At 36.1% G+C, this 23,244-nt stretch overlaps 1 protein-coding gene across 2 annotated transcripts in view; it reads right to left on the bottom strand.

The window, feature by feature from the left end:
- LOC114239543 (uncharacterized) overlaps positions 1-23,244 on the bottom strand; it is a 150,242-nt gene extending 126,998 nt beyond the window's left edge. For both annotated transcript variants that reach the window (XM_089739444.1, XM_089739445.1), the window contains exon 1: positions 22,973-23,244. In XM_089739444.1, coding sequence (XP_089595570.1) covers positions 22,973-23,068 — 96 coding nt within the window. In that variant the 5' untranslated portion in view covers positions 23,069-23,244. The remainder of the gene's footprint in view (positions 1-22,972) is intronic.

Here is a 23,244-nt window from a genome sequence, read left to right as displayed (position 1 = left end):
GTTGAATACGAATAAATTGAATAATGTATCAATAACTAGATATTTATTGGCCAATAAATTTCATATAATATCCATAACACCACAGCTTATTCTCCGGAAAATTATTTAGTCGTTTTTTTACGACACCCAAGGAAAGAGATGGGGTGTTTCTGTTCAAGGTCGATACCGCATGACCTCCATAGAAAATCTTGTCGCCAGACGCTTTCGGTAGGCAGCGGCTTGGCTCTGCCCCTGGCATTGCTGAAGTCCATGGGCGACGGTAACCACTCACCATCAGGTGGGCCGTATGCTCGTCTACCTACAAGGGCAATAAAAAAAAGTCTATTTCGTTGATTTTTTACATTTACCACATCTCTACGTTTTACATTTATCTTTCTAATCACCACCCTGCCTATTGCTGCCGAGAAGCAGTAATGCGTTTCCGTTCGAAGGATGGAGCAGCCGTTATACTGTAAGAACTGAGACTTAGAACAAACTCGTTCCTCAAACCCCAATTTGATTCGTGTCACCTCACATACTCGCAAACTTCTGCAAAATTTAATGTACATAATTGCCCGTACAAACATTTTTCCAACCAAGATTTTAAGATAAGTCATTTTTTTAAGTAGAAACCCCGAGGCGATGGGCATGCGAAATACCTGATTCAAATTTATCAAGACATAGATAGACATATCGTTACAACTAACAGTTTTCTCAATATTAACATTGCTTGTACACCACGCTCAGAAATTACCGTAGCGAAGTTCGTTCACACAGACTGTACTGCAAGGCATGTCCGGGCAAAACTGGTGAAAACTGGGTAGTTTTCGGCGAATTCCGGTGACGTGGGTCTCTATAATTTAATTATCTGATTACCTTGCCTCTTTTATCAGCTCTCGGCAACTTTTGATTGACAAAACAATTTACGCCATCTTCTTCTTGCCCTTATCCCACTATGCGGGGTTGTCGCATGTGATGTCATCTTTTTCCAATTAGACGTATCATGTGAGAAGCCTATCGCATATCCTCTTTCACACAGGCCATCCATGTATATTCAGAACACTCCCTCTGTGGAATTAGACCGCTCATATCTTCATAGGTGTCTTAAAAGTTTTGTAAAGGATCTCTTCTGACTAACATCCTAAGCCAACGATAGTATTCACAAGGAGGGCTCTCGTCAGCCAGGTCAAATCCCTATGCAGTATGACAAAACAATTTACGTGTCAGAATTAATTACATTTCAGCTTAACCACAACTAGCACATTTCTGCATATAATTCAAACGCATCGCTGTATCAATAGCGGTAATTCAAAGGGTGCGCGTTACTTTCATCAGGGGCCCGATACCCGGAGGGTTCGGTTATAATAACACGGATTACAATGCGCTGCAGAATCATATTCTCTCGTGTGAATCGTAAAAAAAAACGACATCGTGTGTTCGTTGTTAAATTAGTTCAACGCTTTACATTCTATTAAATTGAATTTTTAGTATCCAATAGTTTCTTTCACCAAAATAACTTAAAATAACGAACACTTAAACACCTCCTGCGTTTTTTTCTCAAAAATAAATCTAAAGCTTGCACGTACATTTTTATTTAATTCATTTCTAGGCACCACGGCCCACCTGATAGTGAGTGGTTACTGTCGTCCATGGACGTCAGTGATGCCAGGACACAATTAAGCTGCTGCTTTTACGGAATTTTGCGAATGAAAATTAATGAAGTTATTGGTGATTCCCTCAGCTGTTTTTATCCTCGTATTAAGCGACCCTGAAGCAGAATTCGTCGCTACTACCCAGAAACGTTACAGGCATCCACAACTGCGTCAAGAAACCAAACTTTCCATACCAATATTATCCGGTTCTATTTCTATTTCCTTTGAGCGCTATTTACTAATTTCACAGAAGTGCTATATCATACTTTAGGGATAAAGTCGAGTGATTTTAGTATTTGGTTTAGATTTTTAAACAAAACTTGATAAGATACTAATTTTTCTCTACAAATAATGAAAAGCAATTGAATTTTTTTTCAATTTAGTAACGAACAAGGTCACGGCCCATCTGGTGTTAAGTGGTCACCGGAGCCCACCTTGAGACATGAATTCTAAATCTCAGTTTTACTTTTTTTTTTTTTTTATTGCTTAGATGGATGGACGAGCTCACAGCCCACCTGGTGTTAAGTGGTTACTGGAGCCCATAGACATCTACAACGTAAATGCGCCACCCACCTCGAGATATAAGTTCTAAGGTCTCAGTATAGTTACAACGGCTACCCCACCCTTCGAACCGAAACGCATTACTGCTTCACGGCGGAAATAGGCGGGGTGGTGGTACCTACCCGTGCGGACTCACAAGAGGTCCTACCACCAGTGATTACGCAAATTATAATTTTGCGGGTTTGGTTTTTATTACACGATGTTATTCCTTCACCGTGGAAGTCAATCGTGAACATTTGTTCTATACTTGCCTGTGGGATTCGAATATCGGCATAGTCGCATCGCTAGATACGAATGCACGAGGCGTCTTATCCTTTAGGCTACGACAACTTTAACATTTCGATCATTCGAAATATAAAAACGATTATACATTAAAAATCGTATTATATCTAACCATGGCAATGACACACGGATATGAACAATAGTCATAATAACCGCGAAACGCCTTCGTGTAAACATGGCGTCCTTGAATTATCAATAAATCAATGTAGTTGAATTTCGTCGGTTGAACCACGTCAGTGGGTAAAATAGAACGAACATTATCATGATGTTCGTGCTTGTAAAATATTAACTCAAAAGTAATTAAATAAGTGAATTAAAAAAAAAATATTCTATTGTTGTTTTGATGTAAACGCGAAAACAAACTAATTACGTAATTAAAAATGACTTTTCGACGTTTGATTTGGCGTTTTTTATTGTAATAATATATTATTACAACAAAAAAACAGTTTCAAATTTGTCTACGACTCGCGAAAACCGAAGAAAATACTAAATTAATGACGACTAAAAATATATATCACTTTTCAATTAAAAAGTAAATCTGGACAAGTTAGATACAAACAATGCGGATGCAGACAGACCCGACTGTCCCTAATTTCTCACGGTTGTGAAGAGCACGTCACACGCATTTTCTATAAGGGCCTGCTTGATGTATGTACATGCAATTTACAAATTTACAATTTGATTGTTTATATTTTATTTATTTATTTATTAATGCTTTATTTCAGTTTTTTTTTTAAAACCATAACATTTTGTTAGTAATAATTACTTATAATCTATGTTAGTAACTTAAAAAATCTAACACATAACTATCATTATATACATTTTATACCATTATATATATTTTTTTTTTCTCCTTCCAAGTGCCTACTGCCAAGGCTATTGATCAGCAGTCCCTCGATCTTGCTCGATATGATTCTCAAAAGACTGTTGCCATATATAAGTATAGATTAGCTAAAATCTTAAATGGGGAGGATGGTGGTCCAAAACGCGTGCAAGTTAGGCACTTTTAGTGAATTCGATTTTTATTACACAATGTTATTCCTTAACCGTGAAATTAGTTCGCGAACATACCTTGCGTATTTGCTTCGAATTTTTTTACCTGTGTGTGGTATTGGAACACCGATACATCGCATCACTTGAAGTATACACCGGGCACCTTATTCTTTCGACCCCAGCTTCAAGCGTTACCTCTAACGCCTCAATAAGGCGATGTATTATGTTAATTCAAAAATTATAAGCGTCTTTTAAAGTTAACAATTACTATAATATATTACAACATACAACCAAAGACTACACAATGTAGCATACGCTGTTCAATAAAACTTGTATTTGTCCCGTTATCGCGTCAAAACAAACAATAGAACCAATTGAATAGAAAGGAAACACGGTGTCGTTACTGTGGGAGCCCTGTCAACAAATATCAAAGCAATAACTGTACCACGTTCCGCACCATCTTTGTTGCATGTAGGTCAAAACTTCCCTCGTACGAAGACTTGAATACACCGAAGACAATGTTGAGTTTGTAACAAAATCGGACATTATCCAATTTAATGTTAAATAAACTTTTTTTGGAACAAAGTTCCTTATGGGACGATGCTGAGGGGTACCCTAACCGGGAAAAAACGTCCGTAACGTAAGATTTTTATTAGTAATTCACACACTTAACTTTGTAATAACGTCCAAAAATAACATCTTTTTTTATCATTCATTGACCACGATCTCAGAGCGTTCGTTTGCGCAATACACTAACTTTTAAGCAAACAGTCGTGAATGAAGTGTACCACAATAAGTTCGCACGTTACCGAATTACCGTGGGTTGTTGCGAAACCTCCAGTTTTATTTTCTTTATACCTCGAATAGAACTTAAAATTAATATTTTTATAATAAGGAACTTCGTTCCTTACCGGTGTCCCACGACACCACACATCTTTTTTTTTACTCATTCGACTTCAACAACGTAAAATGAGATATCATCAAGCAGTCAAAGTTAAATAAATACCTATGCACTATTAAGGGTAGTTCAATAGCTATCATCTAGCTAGCTGATTTACATAAAATTTAAATGGGACCTCATGAGAAGCACCAGGTCTAATAAAAGAATCAAAACCGGTTCACCCAGCAGAACATTCTGAGTTACACATATATAAAAATACAGATAAATTGAGAACATCCACATTTTGTTCGAGTCGATCAAAAATCAACACAATTTGAAATTTAAGCATTTAAGTAGGTAATAGAAATGTTTTTTTAGACATTTTTTTATTAGCTTATGCTGTCAGATAGGCAAGCAGTTTAAACTCAAACGTCGCCCACGCCATTAACAATGTAAACAATATCGTGAAAACACAACATGTTATACAAATTTTCAGTAAAACTGCTTTAAGGTGTCGAAATGAAAATCAAAATGTTCCTTTATTAAAATAGGCTCTTCATTTTCACGTTTCCGATCCGGTAGTAGATTCTGCGAAGTACTACTCCATTGTTAGCAACATTTGCTAACACTGGCCCTAGCAAGAGCCCCGTGAGGTCACCTTTTTTTTTTGCACTTGTAGGCAGACGAGCATACGGCCCACCTGATGGTGAGTGGTTACCGTCGCCCATGGACTTCAGCAATGCCAAGGGCAGAGCCAAGCCGCTGTCTACCGTTTGAACCTACACGATAAGGAGAATCTGAAATAGCCTCTCAAGGCTATCAGCATAGGTAGGGAGAAAAAAAGCATAGCCTAGAATAGCGTCACCCGATCTCTTCCCGCGGGTGTTGTTAAAAGCGATTAAGTGATTCACCGGAGATCGAGCAACAGTGTTCGGAGAATTAAACCAACGTACGGCGATTGTTAATCGGTAATTACTTATAATAGGATACGATTCTAAGTCCCAATGGGTTACTACTATTTCGGCTATCGGCCGCGAAACATTTATGACGTTCCTAATCGAAGGGTCGAAGAGCTATTGCGTAGATACCATACTATACAATTGAGATATAATATTTATAATGGACTCAAGGTGGATGGCGGCGTTCATCTCGTGATGGGTTGGACAAGAAACTGCTTTGGACAAGGGGAGCGTGTGCTCGTTTATCCGCCTGCGCAATAAAATAAATAAAAAACTACAAAGTGGTAAGCAACTTCAAATAGGTTCTTGGCCAACAGATAACCCTCTCGGTGTACTGGTCATCAAAATTATTTCTTGGTTCTAAGGCAAGCAGCAATCTTTCTAAATAATTATTACGTGATTAAAATGCGTATGCGAACCTGTGTAAAGTCAAAGCAACAAATTTTATAGTCTAATTTGTGGTAAGACATGACTTGACTTCCGGCCTATTGCTGTCACGAAACAGACGTGCTTTCCGGTTCGAAATATGAAATAATCATCATTAAATATTATACGTAATACACATATGCAATTATGTATTATCTTCACTAAGTTTTAATATATACATGCGACACCAATGATCGTATTAAGAATATATACCTACGTATAAAATACTACGTTAGAATGTGAACAGAGAAAATTACAATCTAGAGTCTAGATGGTAGATCGATACACTGCTGAAGTTATTTTTGTTGCCTATGCACTAACGCATTACTCAGGCTACCAACCTCATCTAGGCACTCGTCAACACTTTTACCTTAAACCTTCTTTTCCATGTTTTCAGAACATTATGAAGTTATAACACTTACTGTTTTTGTCCCTTTCCTAATGATGAAATGATTATTGCTTAATACTACTTGATAGTAGTAATAATAATTTAAAGTAGGCACCTACATACAACAAAGTGATTTTTGGTGTTCAATAAAGCGAATCATGGCTATTATACAATTGGTTAACGGCGAAAGTGTATGGCCAGCGAAAGTGCTGGTCCATTTTTTCTGTCACGATTGTTCGGCAGTGCAGCATGTCAATAATAGTATTTAGAAGGTCAAAATTTCTCTAGCACAATACTTTTGTTTTGACAACAAACCACTTCATGAATAGTGAAATATCATTAGGGTAAATTCCCACGCGGAGTCAGTCAAATATCGAAATATGAATAAATCTGTGTATGTAACCGGCGTCCAAAAGCAGGAAAATCCTAGCTCGGAAGATTTGATGGTAGCTAAATCTTAAGACATTTTCCATTGTCCGCTTAGGTATGTCAAAATTACCATTTTCTGTATTCAAAACACAACACGTTTGATATTTGATACTGAGAACTTTATTACCCCTATTATTCGTTGTATAGGAGAGAGAATATACGCAAAAGAAAAATCTTTGACACATTTCAGTCAAAAGTTTGAAGTATAACCATACCATACAGTTTACGCTTATGACAATGTCTATGATACTGTTTGTAGAATAGATCACCTTGTTTTCTGATATTATATGTTAAAAAAATAACATAATATTAATATAAAATTAGCTGAATTCACATTTTGGTGAGCTTTGATTACATATAGAAATATGGTAACTAAAATATTGTTTTAAAGACATCACAGCAAGCATAAGTAATATTGTGGTCATTTACTGCTCCTAGTAATTAACCTTGGACGCTTTTAAAGTGAAAGGGCGATTATGGTCTGTATGAAAGTATAGAGCAATGTTTGAAATAACGATTTATCACTCTCATATAATGCTAAGAATACTTTCGCAAATGGTTTTATTTTTTTGAGAAACAAAACAAGAGATATTTTCCGTCTATAATATTTTTCTTTACTTAAATTTTTTTGTAACTGTTTCACCTGCTACATTTTTAACGAGAGTATCTCTATTTCAAGCCTAAAGAGTAATCTTATCGTGTATACATTATTTACGATCTACTTGTTTGTCTCAGTGAAGCTGTGTTACTTATGTTGTGAGATCTTGAACCTCGGAAACCTGTCCGTGCTATCAACGCTTAGAAACTATCACAGGTATTCTCATTTATACATTTGTTCACTAATTTCGATGATACTATAAGTAAAAGAGAAAATAATTAATTTATAAGACGCACAAAACAGCAACATATATAATATGTATTTCATACGCAAACTCATATAATAATATTTTTTCGTAGCAAACGGAAACATAACGAAATATATATTTTTTTTTTATTTTTTTTTTATTGCTTTTTTATTACTTCGATGGGTGGACGAGCTCACACCCCACCTGGTGTTAATTGGTTACTGGAGCCCATAGACATCTACAACGTAAATGCGCCACCCACCTTGAGATATAAGTTCTAAGATCTCAGTATAGTTACAACGGCTGCCCCACCCTTCAAACCGAAACGCATTACTGCTTCACAGTAGAAATAGGCAGGGCATATTTATATATATATAGATATTATAAGTAACGTGAATTGATTCCTGTAAAGCATTCAGTAGTATTCACTTGTTCAAACCACGTTCAAGCCACGCTTTTTCAAACGACAACCCTCCAACGAATCATCGTGTTTCCGTTTTTCGAATGGTTGTTCCAAATTTGTTCGATGTATGTATTGAACTAGGTTGAACGCACTCGAACGGCATGCGAATCAAGAACATAAATATACGAAGCTTCTCAAAAGCAAGAATTTAATAGAACAGTTTTTATTCTTCAAGGTGAACTTATTGCGAGAGGTCAACGTTTACAAGATTAAATACGGAACGATTCGATCATTGAATGACACTGAAGCCGAAGATCTAGTTAACAAACCGCAGTTTTAGTGCAAGATACCATGATAGACAGAATTAAGGGCAGCGCTCCAGAAGTCCCAGCTCCTCTACAAAAATCTATTGAAGTGACGCGAGCAGAAGTAAATGGAGACAAAGCGTATAAGAAAGAAGAAGAGTTGTGATGAAAAAACGTGACAGGGTGTTTTTTTTTTTTTTTTTTTTTTATTGCTTATGTGTGGATGAGCTCACCCCAGCAAATTACAAAACTGAGCACCGACCAATATTCGGTTCCACTAATAATAATATTTAACGAGAAAATAGCATTCCAAAATTGTAGACGAAATTCACTTCACAAGATTCACATTTATTGAAACCTTTCTTATATTTTTTGAATTAACTGCTCATAGCATTAATATAATTCCTTAAAAAGGATTACATATTTATCAAAGAACGAGAATCAACGACAAGATTAATTGTTTAAAATTTAATGTGTCAACGAACGGATTTGTGATAATGACAAACATGTGGTACTCACCTTCTATATCATAATTTCCGTCTTGACGTGTGGGAAACAAAAATAACAATGAATGAAATAATGAATACACATGTTGTGCTAGCATCGTTAGCAACGAAAAGTAATTTGTAGCTAGTGTAACCAAGCACGAATAAGTTATGATATGTACAATTTAACTAGTACAGATTTGACTTAAGCACTGTAGAATTTTATGTTAATTCGATGTTGCATTGTTTTTTCGTAAACGAATGAAAAAGATCATGGGTCACCTGATGTTAGGTGCTTACTGGAGCCCATAGACATAATATAGTGTAATTCAGTATTATTTTAATTAATTTTAACGATGCTTTATTGCATCAGACGGGTTGCCAGAACACCTATCTACCAAAAACATTACAAATATAATGCAGTTATTAACTTAGGCTGGAGTTTTACTTTACTTGTTTAAAATTAAATTTAGTACCCATAAATTGAACGCAACTCTTGGAAGCTTTCAAATTAATTGCACATACAGTAGATACAATCTAATCTGAACTTATTCGATAGCAGTTGATTGCGGCTGTATGCTCTTGAGAATTACGTCTATTCAAAACTTCGATAGCCATTATGTCAAGTACAGCTGGCGGCTTCCGACGAAGATCTGGAAGTAGGTTAAGACCCTTTTGTGCCACTATAGTTCACTATACTATAATGTTGTCAGTTCATTGCACGAACCCATGAACAGATGCAACATTTATCCCATAGATGCCATCTATGAGAAATACGGGGCGGGGCACTCATCACTTTTCGGGAATTCGATTTTCGTAAGATTAGATAATAATGATTTTTATTTCGGTTTATCAAACAAATGTATATCTCAGTTACACATTTTAAGCAAAAACATTTTGAAATATCTTCCGAACTAATTTATTATAAGCAAATGAAATCTAGACCAGACAGACGCAACTTGTTTTGCACGAGACTATAATATACTGCTTATATTCGAAACTAGAAAGTACTGATAGGCCGTTGTTGAACATTTGCATTGTAAAAACTCAGGTGCGTCCAGATGGAATGAAATGAGAAATCGATCACGCAATGACCATCTATGACTTTAAAGTTATAGCTAAGTACAATTGAAACAAAAAAGTTTTTTTTCCTTTAATCTCTAAAAATATTACTTATCCAAAGTGATTTGATTGCATATCATTTTCTTATTAGTGACGCATTAAAACCAAAATATAATAAAATAGTTTTACTTCCATAAACACATTCTTGTCGTGGGGTCCAGAACACATAACGACACTAACGTTTTGATCCAGTAAATCCTGTGACAAATGGCTGGATAATAATATAACGACCTATTCAACCGTGACTATGCATATTATTATTCAATATTCTTTGCATGGAACAATGAAACGTATGCAATATTGCAGCTGCCATGCTTTGGTAAGCACACAGACGTTTGTTTTTTTATTGAATAGGTAGATCTGAATACCTCCCTTCTATGAAGTGGTTATCGGGTCTCATAGACGTGACATACTGTACAGATGGGAAGGTATGCTTGCATGGCGACAAAAATAGGCAAGACGGGTTTAGATTCGATTATGTTTGATGCGCTCTTTTGGATATTTATGTTTTCATATCAAATTCAGCAAAATCAATATCTCAGCGTAACTAGCCTTTCTATCCAAATTAATTAAGTTATGAAGGTCAAAGTTTGAAAAACATTAAGCCGTCAGTCCGACAATGAGTTTATATAAAAGGCAAAAACTAACGGACGCAAAAAACAAAGACATTAAAAACTTTCTTCTTTCGCCATTTACTGTCTAACGGCTCGAACAAAAGTTCTATAGACGCGACCATAATAGCTATAGATTTTATTTTTAAATAGAGTTGTCAACGACTACAAATAAAGTGTGGGTATGCTCCAAAATTAAGCATATAACATTAAAAAATTACTGTTATTGTGACATCTAAGATTAACTTAAATTAATTTCCGTAAATAATATCATATTAGGTGTGTAGTCTAAGTCATAATGTTTTAATTTAAACATAATGCTCTACTGCTTTTAATTATTAGCAGAGTAAAAATAAGAACAAAAGAAGCAGCAGCTGGCTTATTATTATATGTTTTATTTATTTATTTTTGTATTATTTTTTACTTTAGAAAGCGCATAAGCATAAGGATCTCACAATGGTGAAAATTTGACGCGTCTGATGGCCATTAGCGATGCCAGGAGACCAACCACTGCCTAGAACTGGAGAAAGACACATCATTTGTGTAGGTACTTTTATTTTTAACACGCTGTCCCCTCATTAAAGATCTGTAAGTTCATCTTACCAGGCGTAAAAAGAGGATGCATGTTATACTTTTAATATTTTTCGGAATCAGAATTATAATAAGTGATTTAACATAATAAATCGTCAGAAAACCAGACGACCTTGTTTCCACTAGTGTAAACCTTGCTAATTTATTCAAATTCTGATTTGAATACAAAAAATAGGTATGTCCAACATAAATGTAGCCTGGAAGCGCATACTATCTTCTCATGTTTCGGTACTGATATTTTGTTAATCCTGCTCGAGGTATTTTTATTGACAAAAATATGTAGGTAAGCTCTATATTCGTCGAGTATGTTGGTCCTTCGTTCATTGCATCAGAAGTTTATTTGCGGACTTGACACGGCCGAAATACTGTTTGTTGTTCTGATCACAGATGCTGAAGCTTACGTCATCTAAATTTAGTTTTATATTAAAGACATATCTAAAGACTACAAATAATGAAAAAATATCATAATATGAGGTATAAAATTCAGAGATGCGAATTAGATTGTATCGTTACTATTTCACCTATGTACACACCATGGTCTTATTGCTTTTGCCTTTGCCTCTATATGCCTTTTGATTATATTGGTTTACCTAACGAAGACAGTGCGCTTGGACGAAGACACCTGATTCAATTAATTTGGGTTTGTACTACTTATAGCCTTAAGCCCTTGGTCCGGTCCGGACTCCCCTTCCTATATACCTATACTATATTTAAAGCTGCGGTCATTTGATTTGGCTTCAGCAATAAAATAAATGACATAATTTTTGTATAAACGCTTTGGACACAGGATGAAATCAATTTTTCGAATTTACTGTCCTGCCGGCTGCGACGCTTTTCGTTAATTTCCGGTCTGATCAAGTGTTTGTTGCATATTTATTTTGGCACATCGTCGCAGCAATAGTCACGACTCGTAATCACAGACTCGGGGGTTCGACTAATTTAGCATTTCAATGTGAAGGTGTAATCGCATAGAGCAAAGAGACTAATTACACCACCGACCAGTATTCACTGGGAGTCGTTCTTGACCCTGTGTCAGAGCATCACTAGACCGGCGCGCTGGAGTCCGTGGACAGCAGCGCGGGCAGCTACGTACGATCACAACCTCAAGTGTTGAGAGAATTCATTCTCGGTGTGGCCACAACAGTAACGACAGTTGTCTTATAGACTTTCAGATGGTCTGTTATTATCTAGATTCCTCTACGGAGCAGACATAGGGCAAAAAAAGCCGCACTAGCAAAAATATGGATGCCTTTGAAATATTGATGTGGCGGAGGATACTCCGAATACTATGGATCAGTCCATTCTAATAGAGTTAAACATCCGAAAAAAAGGCTCTTTGCCATCTGTCAAGAACGTATTAAGTTCTTCTTCGGACACATCATGTAATTTATAACCTAGTGTTCATTTTACTCATGTCTACTGTAATTCTTTAAATCATCGTCATGTATTAACTTCATCACAGCTTCTTGAATCTTTCACTTCATCAACGAGGGTTAACTGGAAGAGAATGCCTGCATGGCCTAAGAAAATATGTACAAAATCCGTGTTCACAACGATTTCCACAAATACTTAATAAGATCAAGCTATAAAAATAAATTGACATAATTTATAAATTGACATCCTACTTATTTCTACCCTAGTTTAGTAAATGTTACATATAATACAGAATACGATTCTTTTTTAATCACAATTGTCAGTAAGCTTTTGAATGGGTTGATCTCATACTAATCTCCAATGTTAATTTATAAACATGATATTTTTATTCTCCGATATTGATGTATCATTTGGTAAAAACTAAAGCCCTAAGTACGAGTAGTTATAGAACGTACAGTGTACTGTTGTTTCAGACGTCACACATTAAATAGGTTACGATAGAATTTCTTATTACAGCTTCGCGGACACATTTTTTTAAATGTCAACATTGGCTGAATACTTTGCACTCCGGACGGAAAATAACCACTGCCACCAGCCCTGTATTAATGTTATATATAAACCTGATATTCATATTAGACAATAACCACAGATAGAAATCAAGAAAAAAACTAGGTACCTTCACCAGGACCACGTGGAATCATATTATAATTTAAAAATAAATTTAATAGTAATCTACGTGTGCATTTTAGTAAATTTAATGAAATGGCAACTTACTGATATAATTTCATTAATTAAGCAGACAATTCATTATTAGGCTTTATGGAATCATAAGACATCTTGTAAACACGCAATAGGTGTGCCCAATATAATTTACAACGCTCTTAGTATAAATAACAGTCAGTAGGTACCAGTTTTTATTTTTTTGTTGCATAAATGGATTGGCAGGATCACGGCTCACCTCATATTAAGTGGTTACCGGAGCTTATAGATAGATATCAACAACGTAAAAGACGCCACCCACCTTAAAACATGAGTCTCAATCTCTGTTATTGATTGAAAGATTAAGAGATTTTTTACATTTGCACAGCTTCTGTATTATTATTTTATAAATGACCCGCTCCGGCTCCGCTCGGGTCTTTAACAAATATTTCAATGATATTTGACGTTGTTTTATTTTTTTAAATAAAAGAACACTTCTTGCGGCGTAACTGTAATAGTTAGACATATGCTGTCGCGAAACTTTTTGTAAATAATAATGTGTTCTACAAAGTCGTAGTAAATTAAATAATTTACTACGACTTTGTCATGATCATCATCATCATAATCGGTTGCTCTTGGCAGAGCAGTCGTGGTCATGTGGAATTCTTGCTCATTAAAGCCTTAACAGATGTTTTCCACAGTTTGCGAACCGAAGCCCGGCGCACACACTCGTTAAGTGGGGTTTCCGTAAGGTCTTTCACCTGATCAGTCCAACGCATGGGGACTCGTCCACGAGATCTCTTACCATTGACCCTACCCTGAACAACAAGTTTCTCGATAGACTCTGCTGGCCGACGCGATACGTGTCCAAAATATACGACTTTGTAGAATGTACAAAAAGTGTCGCGGCAGCATATGTAATAAAATTATTCTATCATCAATAGTTTTCGCAGGGCACGCGATGTAAAGAATATTTTAGGTAATTTTTTCACACGCTGGGTTACATTATTGGAGTTTTAGTATGGATCCCAATTTTTTTTCAAAAAAGGTTATAGCCTGTGTCACTCGTGGTTGCGACTTGGACACGGCAGAGCATACGCTCGTCGCCTGCCCCGCATGGGAGGGGTGGCGCCGTGTCCTCGTCGCAAAAATAGGAACCGACTTGTCGTTGCCGAGTGTTGTGGCATCGATGCTCGGCGACGACGAGTCGTGGAAGGCGATGCTCGACTTCTGCGAGTGCACCATCTCGCAGAAGGAGGCGGCGGGGCGCGTGAGAGACGCACAATCCCGCCGCCGTCGAGCGGGGGCCAGGGAGGCGGATCTCGCCCAAGCCCTGGCCCTCTAAGTGTTTCGGGTCCCCTCACATGTCGGTCTGGGGACCGGCGAGGGGGCCTAAGAAGACGACGTGCAAGCTGCTCTGCACGCGTTTTACGCAAGAGCATCCGGGTGATGGAAGGCCGGCTATCCTCGACCCACGCTGGTTCTGGCCCAGCGGGGTATTCCGTAGGGTAACCCACTCTAACCGGCGCCATCTAGGCGGGCTTCGGACAGTCTGCCGACCGAGAGGGCTGGTGGTCGTGGCGCCGACGACCGCCAGTCCGACGTCCCGAGGGGGAGGGTGATGGGAGAGATGTGCTCCGCACTAAACGCTTCACCTTCCCCCCTTTGCCTTGTCATGAGTTCTGTCTCATGCGAGGTTTGGACGTTGGTTGTTGAGCGACAGGAGGTTTTAGTCAGTTCGACTCTGACATACCCCGCCCAGTATCCCCAGAAAAGGGCGGAAATCCGGCGATAGCTTCCAAACAGTGAAAGAATTTTTCAATTCGGTTCAGTAGTTTCGGAGCCTATTCAATACAAACAAACAAACAAACAAATCTTTCCTCTTTATAATATTAGTATTAGTATAAGTATATTGGTATAAATTCTTATTGTCTACGTAAACGTAAAGGAATAAATTGAAAATTAACAAGTTATTTGGGACAAGACTTTATGAGTTGAAAACGGGAACATTCTATAAATGTCGACCGGAAGGCCATACGTGACTGGTAACACCGGTAGCCATCTGAATGCAGTCTCCCTATAACGCTCTTCATAGCGTTCAATCGTCAACTTAATTCAACTCAATGCTACAACTGATAATTTTGTAAACTGTTCTACGAGTTACTTGATCTAAGTAAATAATCTAAATATTAATACGTGAAGCAAAAACTTTGTATCCCTTTTTACGAAAATTGCGCGGACGGAGTATGGAATTTTCCACATTTATACAGAATATAGAGAAGAAGTGCACAATGCTAATATTTTTTTAAAATAATGCATAAAAGATACATTAATAAAGAAATCATTACACACACTACTACCATGTATTTGACGCACACACGCATGCATACTATTTATTGTCAAACTTGACGTCTGTTGTCAAATTGAGATTAAATGTTGTTTGTCTATGTTAATATTTTTTATAGTGTAGTCTTGACGAAATTTGTGATTATAGAAGTATAAAATACAATCATAATATTGTACAAAGTTACAATTCCAATTAATTATAGTTGAATTTCGACTACTGCGGGACCTCTAGTAAGTATTATTTTATGCGCTCCAAAAATTAATTTTGATCTTTTTTAAGCCCAAAATGAATGAAAACAAAAGAATAAAATTACTCGACGTTTAGCTTATGGAGTACAGATTTCAAAGTTGTAACAAAAAACAAAGGCGATGTAAACGCATGGGGCCTGCTGGAGTAATTTGGCTTTGTTTCGTTTCCAGTTGGCCGCCTATTGGATGATATCACTACTGACCGTCACCTCCAAAACGAAGAAGTAAAAACAAAAGTAGTCCGGATTTTTTATTATTTTCAAAGTAAGTCCTTTTTACACGCTTTATTTTAGTTAGACACATCTATAAAGGAGGCACTTATTATATGGTGAAATTATTATTCTCTTTATCAGAAAATGTGGTTAGAAAAAAAAATCTGGTAGTGGGGATCACTTCCCATAACAACGGAATATGTGCTAAGGTTCCACGTAAAATCTACATTTTCACGAAGTTATCGATAACGAAATCTATAACATTTTTTTTTTATTGCTTTGATGGGTGGACGAGCTCACAGCCCACCTGGTGTTAAGTGGTTACTGGAGCCCATAGACATCTACAACGTAAATGCGCCACCCACCTCGAGATATAAGTTCTAAGGTCTCAGTATAGTTACAACGGCTGCCCCACCCTTCAAGCCGAAACTGCTTCACGGCAGAAATAGGCAGGGCGGTGGTACCTACCCGTGCGGACCCACAAGAGGTCCTACCACCAGTAAGAAACAATCATAAGCAACAATGTTACAATCATATACTTTTTTTTTTTTTATTACTTACACAGATACTTTAAGTAATGGTATTGTTAAGCTTATTCAAAGTCCTGCGCGGTAATCACACATTGCGAATAACTTCGACGACGTATCCTGAGAATTTAAGAGCGTTATTTCATTCATTAAGAGTTATTTTATTAGCGTAGTAATTTTAATGTAAACATATCGAACGTAAAGTTTATATTAACCGAAAAGAAATGGGCACCTAAAATACTTGTAATGACCACTAACCACTCATCAATTATAGTCGAAAAAAAATACGTACTACATTTTTCTTATTTAGTAATTTATTTTTAGTTTAAATTTTCTTTTATATCCCCACCTAAGATCATTGTACTGATAGCAGGTGATTAAAATCAACCAGCGATGTTAAAAGGTTGCATGTTTAGATAAGTCGACCGAAATACACCACTTGTACTGTACTACTCGTCAGTAAGCGATCGATTTTGTTTTCATCCTACGTCACGGAATCTTTTTGTCTGTATCGGTCTATGGCTGTTCAACGAGTATAAAATTGACATGCATTAGGCAAGATTAGAAAAAATTTCATTAAAATCAATGTCGTTAATTTTACATGTGCATTTGGCTTTGGAGGCTATAGTTGAACCAACATAGTACCTATTATAATATCAGATTTAACAACTGACAGAACTTTCGCATATACCACAATTTAAACCTAAACAACTTTAACCCGCGGTTTCGGTAACATTTATTTAAATTTTGGGCCCACTGAGTTTCTCGCCGGATTTTCTCAGTGGGTCGCAATTCCGATCCGGTGGTAGATTCTGCGAAGCACTACTCTTGCTAGGGCTAGTGTTAGCAAATTCTCTCAGGTTGAGCTCATCTAGCCGTCCAGGCGTAGCTGGAATAGCCTTTTAGGCTACCAGCGAATAGGTAGGGAATAAAAAAGTATATTTTGTAAAACACTTTAGACATCATTCTGGGTATTGGACACAGACGCACTTACTATATATTTTATTATATATGTAGCTAGAATGTAAAATCATGACTTTTCGAAATGTACCGCTATTATCTCCAATATTTCATTTTGTTAGCAGTGAATTTTTTTCGGAAAATTTTATTTTTTTCCTAAATACCATAAATCCTTTTCATTTTTATGTACCCAGGAGTTACGTTGCAATTCATTGGTATCAATCAGTAAACAGAGCCTTTATGTTGGAAGACCGTCAGATTTCTTTCTATTTCTATTACTCTATCACCCGAGAACGGTATTTTTTTCTTGATGAATATATCATTTGTATCCCTGACATGTATCCAAAAATTCAGCCATCGGTTGATAGGTTAAGAGATAAAAAGCGCAACACACAAACAAACCTACTTTTACGTTTATAATATTACTTTGTATTATAACTACAAGTAATAAGATTTCAACAAAGAAAGACTCGAATGTATCTGTGCCGTACTCCGATTATAATAATAACTTAGCATTATCCAATTTAAAGGTGAAAGCTAATTAACATAACAAAACAATTGTTACATTTATTTACTCGTTTATATCGAAGCTTCGAGAAGATCTACTAAAATATTTAAAAAAAAACTTCTAAGATTACCGCTTACAAGTTTTTTCAAATATTTTGTACGCAATGAATTGTATGCACATAATGTATCAACTATATTCAAATCAACAATAGGTCTGCAATTGAATATTGTTGTCATACAAATTGTTACGGCCTAAATGGATCAATTGATATTCAAAGCCACAAGTCGTTTAAACGGTACACATGTTTAAAACGAATCGATTTGAATTCCGATTGAAAATTTTAATCCAGTTATCCGTAATCATCCATATTGTTTTTATTTTTTTTTATTTCTGACAGAATTTTCAAACAGGGTCCGAAACATACTAGTTAGTTATTAGTAGATATTAACAACGTATACTTGTAGTTAATATGGTCCTGTTTATTCACAATGGTTACCTCGAAGTGGAGTGATTAAAAGGGGTCTGGCCCGTTGCATATTGTTGTGTAGGTTTCGCGCTTATAGGACTTCACTATTCGTGTCTACATTTACCGGAAATTAATTAACAGTACCGCGATACATTTTCGATTACACAGAAAATAATGCTTTACATTCATCGTCAACATTCGAAATACGTCCCCTGTTAGAAGTTGACCTTTTCGAATTTACGAATTCGAATTTCCAATTTTTAGTGGTGGTAGGACCTCTTGTGAGGTATGGCACTGGTAGGTACCACCACCCTGCCTATTCCTGCCGTGAAGCAGTAATGCTTTTCGGTTTGAAGGGTGGGGCAGCCGTTGTAACTATACTGAGACCTTATAACTCATATCTCAAGGTGGATGGCGGCATTTACGTTGTAGATTTCTATGGGCTCCGGTAACCACATAATACCAGGTGGGCTGTGAGCTCGTCCACCCATCTAAGCAATAAAAAAAAAACATCGCCATCATCTGAAATACGTCCCCTGTTAGAAGTTGACCTTTTCGAATGTACGAATTCGATTTTTTACTGGTGGTATAACCTCTTGTGAGGTACCGCACTGGTAGGTACCACCACTCTGCCTATTCCTGCCGTGAAGCAGAATACGTTTCGGTTTGAAGGGTGGGGCAGCCGTTGTAACTATACTGAGACCTTAGAACTCATATCTCAAGGTGAATGGCGGCATTTACATTGTAGATGTCTATGGGCTCCGGTAACCACTTAACACCAGGTGGGCTGTGAGCTCGTACAAGCAACTAAGTATGCAATTTAAAAAAAAAACTTGTTGGGAAATTTTACTCTAAAATTAATACATAAAACAGGTACAGTAAAATCTCTTTATTCGCGGGGTATTTGTTCCGTAAATATGCCGCGAATATAGAAACCGTAAATATGGTAGATATGATAATGCAGCTGTTACCAAAGGTTGGATATGAATAATGAATATATGAAATATACTTTTTTATGGTTGATTTCATTATGTTTCGATACATTTTTAAAAAAGCCGACCGCAGCTTGTTTCAACGGCGGAACCAATACAGCGGCGATATCATTTAACAACATACTTTATATAACTTTTTATAAGTTTATATATATTTTATTAGTCTTTTGATAACGCGTTTATAAAGAATATTCGGTTGGATACCTACACAATGGAATCCTTTTTATCAACGTGTCTGTACTGATTAGATCCGCGAATATAGGAATTAGTCGCATTTTTGAAATCCACTAATAGTGAAAACTCAAATGAATGAAGCGCGAATAAGGAGTTTTTACTGTATATCTATTTAATTAATTAACGAATTTCCAGTTTTCAAGTCTTCTAGTCGAGATTTCAATTTGAATGACGTCATTGGCACCTATAATACAGCAAGCCACGTCCGTTGAGGGGTACATCATTCCCCCTCTTCCAAAAATGACGTCACGTTCAAGGCTCAAAGATACGGATATTTTGTGCTGATCTTAATTTTCATTCAAAATCTACAAATAAATAAACACTGCTTGTTTAGTATTCTTATCACTATTGGGTATTTTAGGCTTAGAATATGCCTCATCACCTTGTGAGGTTATTTTGGAAAACTTTTTGAGTTGGATAGAATAACGTCTGTCAAATCAACTAGTAGTCAATGAAACTCTAAACAGCATCTTGTAAACCACATTTCTATTTTTAATATTGCCCTCTCTATTAACCTACAGTTCTAATGCTGTAATTTATGTTAAATTCTAAAATTATCATTTTGAATAACAGACATGCCATTGTTTTTTTTTATATTAATTACATTAGACTCGTTTAATGTAGACACTGTCTGTTTGTTGTGATTTTTTTAGAATTACATCATAGGAATACAGATAATTGATTATTGTCCGTTAACAAACACTTATTAATGGTAATCGAAAAAAAAATAGTTTAATACACGGAAAACGTCGGCCGCACCTCCTTTGCTATGATGACCTACCACGCTATCAAAAATCTGCGATCGCGACCTTGTACGTTCGAGAATTTTAATTTTTTCGAAATAGTTAATATTGTATCGTGCCCATACGAGCATCATATTCACGATAAAATTAAAGAATACAATAACTTTTAGATGCAACCTCTTAAAGGATTGTAGTTTCCTGAAAATTTTATACCTTACTTAGTACAGTTTATACAGTATAGTGGTTTAAGCGGATATTACCGTGTTGCGTACAAAATTAATCTATACTTATTAATATTATAAAGCGGATGAGTTTGTATGTTTGAACGCGCTAATCTCAGGAACTACTGGTCCGATTTGAAAAATTCTTACAGTGTTAGATAACCCATTTATTGAGGAAAGCTATATGCTATACAACAGCATGGTAAGACCAATACAAGTGGAGCACCAATAAAGAATGATTCAAAATAGGGGTTTAAATAGCTTCTTTAACATTCTATAATTCAAAAATATTTTCACTTTCTATGTAAATGAAGTGGGGGTAAAATTTAGTGTAATGCCAAAGTAACTATTCCACGCGGACGGAGTCGCGGGAAAAAGCTAGTCCCTTCATAAAAAGCATAATTATGTCAAATAAACAAAACACATAATATCAGAAATCAGTCAGTGACCACGATTATCAACAACTCTGAATACTCCGTTCGAGAATTTATATTGATTTTCAGTTAGGATCTGCACGGACATTACGTTGGTAGAATGGGGTGCCGTTAACGATCTAGTCTGACCTTTCGCTTACAAGAATGAGCATGCCACATCTACCGTGAAAATTGCAAGATAGAATTTACGCAACTTGCGATATAAGTCGTCACACACGCGATGTTCTATAGATAATTACGTAATTACATGACCGGCAGCAAGGTCCACCACCATGAACGCTGGCAAGCCTTGCCGGTGATGTCATGCAAACTATAAAATGCGCTCATTTATATTTTTGTATAGTCCGTAATTACTTCCATGTTGTATCATTTTAATTATTAAAGAAAATTTTGATTTTCCTAGTTTGCGGCAATGATGTGAACATAATTTTAACAAACCAGTTTATAAAGGTGTTTCTTTAAACAATCTGATGTTTATGTTTTTTGGCAAACGTTAAAGATAAAAGAAACAACAACATTAGATTTTTTCACCAATAATAAATATAGAATAAAATTTGTAATACGAATGTGCTTCGACTAGAAGCTAACTAAAGCTGGTTTTATGTACTTAGCTCAAATAAAGAGATTTTTATTGTAATGTCTCTAACCACAGTCTTTTTACTGAAGTACATAATACTTAGGTACATGAAGTTTTATTTGTCTCCACTCACATTTAAAAATGCCTTGGAAATGAATGAAATAGATCAGAAATTAATGTATTTGCCTACCTATAACCCTAACAACATTTATAAACATTTGCATGATATGTACAGTATTTAAGGCATGAAACAAAAAAAACAAACTCAGTTTTGCATTTACATCCAGTCATAAGTTACGAAATTCCAAAAGTATACATGTAAATATTCGTCTAGTGATTGTGGATGAAGATTTGCAGAAACAAAGACCAAAAAGTCTTTAATCCGATGACCATAAGAAACACCTAAGGACCATATTGCAACTTTTCTTTGTGATTATCTTAAGTATTTAGAAGCACTTGTATTGCAGTTTTATGAGAGGTATAATAGAAGTATAAGGTCCGTTTTACTAGAACCCATTTGCGGAGCCAAGTGCCACTCAATTTGACAATCCATTAAAAGAGTCAGTCTTTAATTGGGTCACTAGACTAGGTCAATTGAGATGGCCTTTAACACATACTTAATGGGCAATTAAACTGAAATTTCATAAAAATAATCAACAAGTTTTAGGGAGTGATTTAGATGAATCTGCAAATTCTATAACACCATGAATCAAATTATGGTAAACATTTCTCTGTAATCCTTATCCTTGCCTTGGGCTGTACACCATTTCTCCTTCCCTTTCTTTCCAGAATTTTCATTAAGAATAAGAATTATTATATTCTTTACAAAAAAATTTGTTTACTGAAATACATTTATTAACTATTTTCTGAATTAGCTCAATTTCTTGTTATCAATCATTCAAACATCCAACAATTTGTTTTAATAAAGTATACACACCAATAAACCTTACATCAAATGGAATAAAGAATATCTAAAGATGTTATCTAGACATTATCAAAATGTTTAACATTGATATGACAATGAAATATTTAAGATAAACCTTATTGGCTGACTGTGACTGGTATGTGACTGCAGATTCATCAATTGTCACTTTAAGAAAAAATATTAAAAATTTAGCTTGGTATTCGAAAATATATTTAGACTATAGTAGATAAATTTACATTTTATAAGTAGAGGCGCAAACAACAACAGAGAGCAGCGTTAAACGAGCCGTGCCATTGCCATGACAATTTTGGAAATTCAGTTGCAACCTCAGGACTGCTTGAGCCTGAAATAGGTCATATCCGTTTTGGTTTAGTGGCCGCCAATCCCGGAGTGTGCCCAGCCAAAGCGCCGGGCCCGCGACGTATAGCCCAGAGCTGCGCGAAAACGTCTCAAAGGTTCTGATTTTGGGAATAGTTCTTTGAAGAAAAACTTGCATAAATTACTGCAGTAATTTTACAGGTTCATTAATGAAATTCACAGCGATATCGTGAGAAAAAAGGTCGTAATGAATTAATTTTCTTAAACGTTCAGTACCTGTTTACTCTTGTTGTCGATCCCGTTCGCCTTGCCGTCTGGCACATTGCCGTTGTTTTCCTCGCACTTTTCACTCTTCACACCCTCCAACGCCATATTCAAGCAATTACTTTATTCACTGTCATGCAAAAATTACAATACTTGCTCTTATTTCTCGGGACATCAAATTTTATTTCCACAAATTCAATACGAACGAACACTCCCATAGACAAACGGAACGTCACAGCCCGAAATACGACATATCAGTCGACGCACAGAGCGCGAATGAAAAA

The sequence above is a fragment of the Bombyx mandarina genome, chromosome A1, assembly GCF_030267445.1.
Source record: "Bombyx mandarina strain Sakado chromosome A1, ASM3026744v2".
NCBI lineage: Eukaryota > Metazoa > Arthropoda > Insecta > Lepidoptera > Bombycidae > Bombyx > Bombyx mandarina.
Note: the sequence above shows the minus strand (reverse complement) of the source record. Positions and strands in the feature narration are given on the sequence as shown.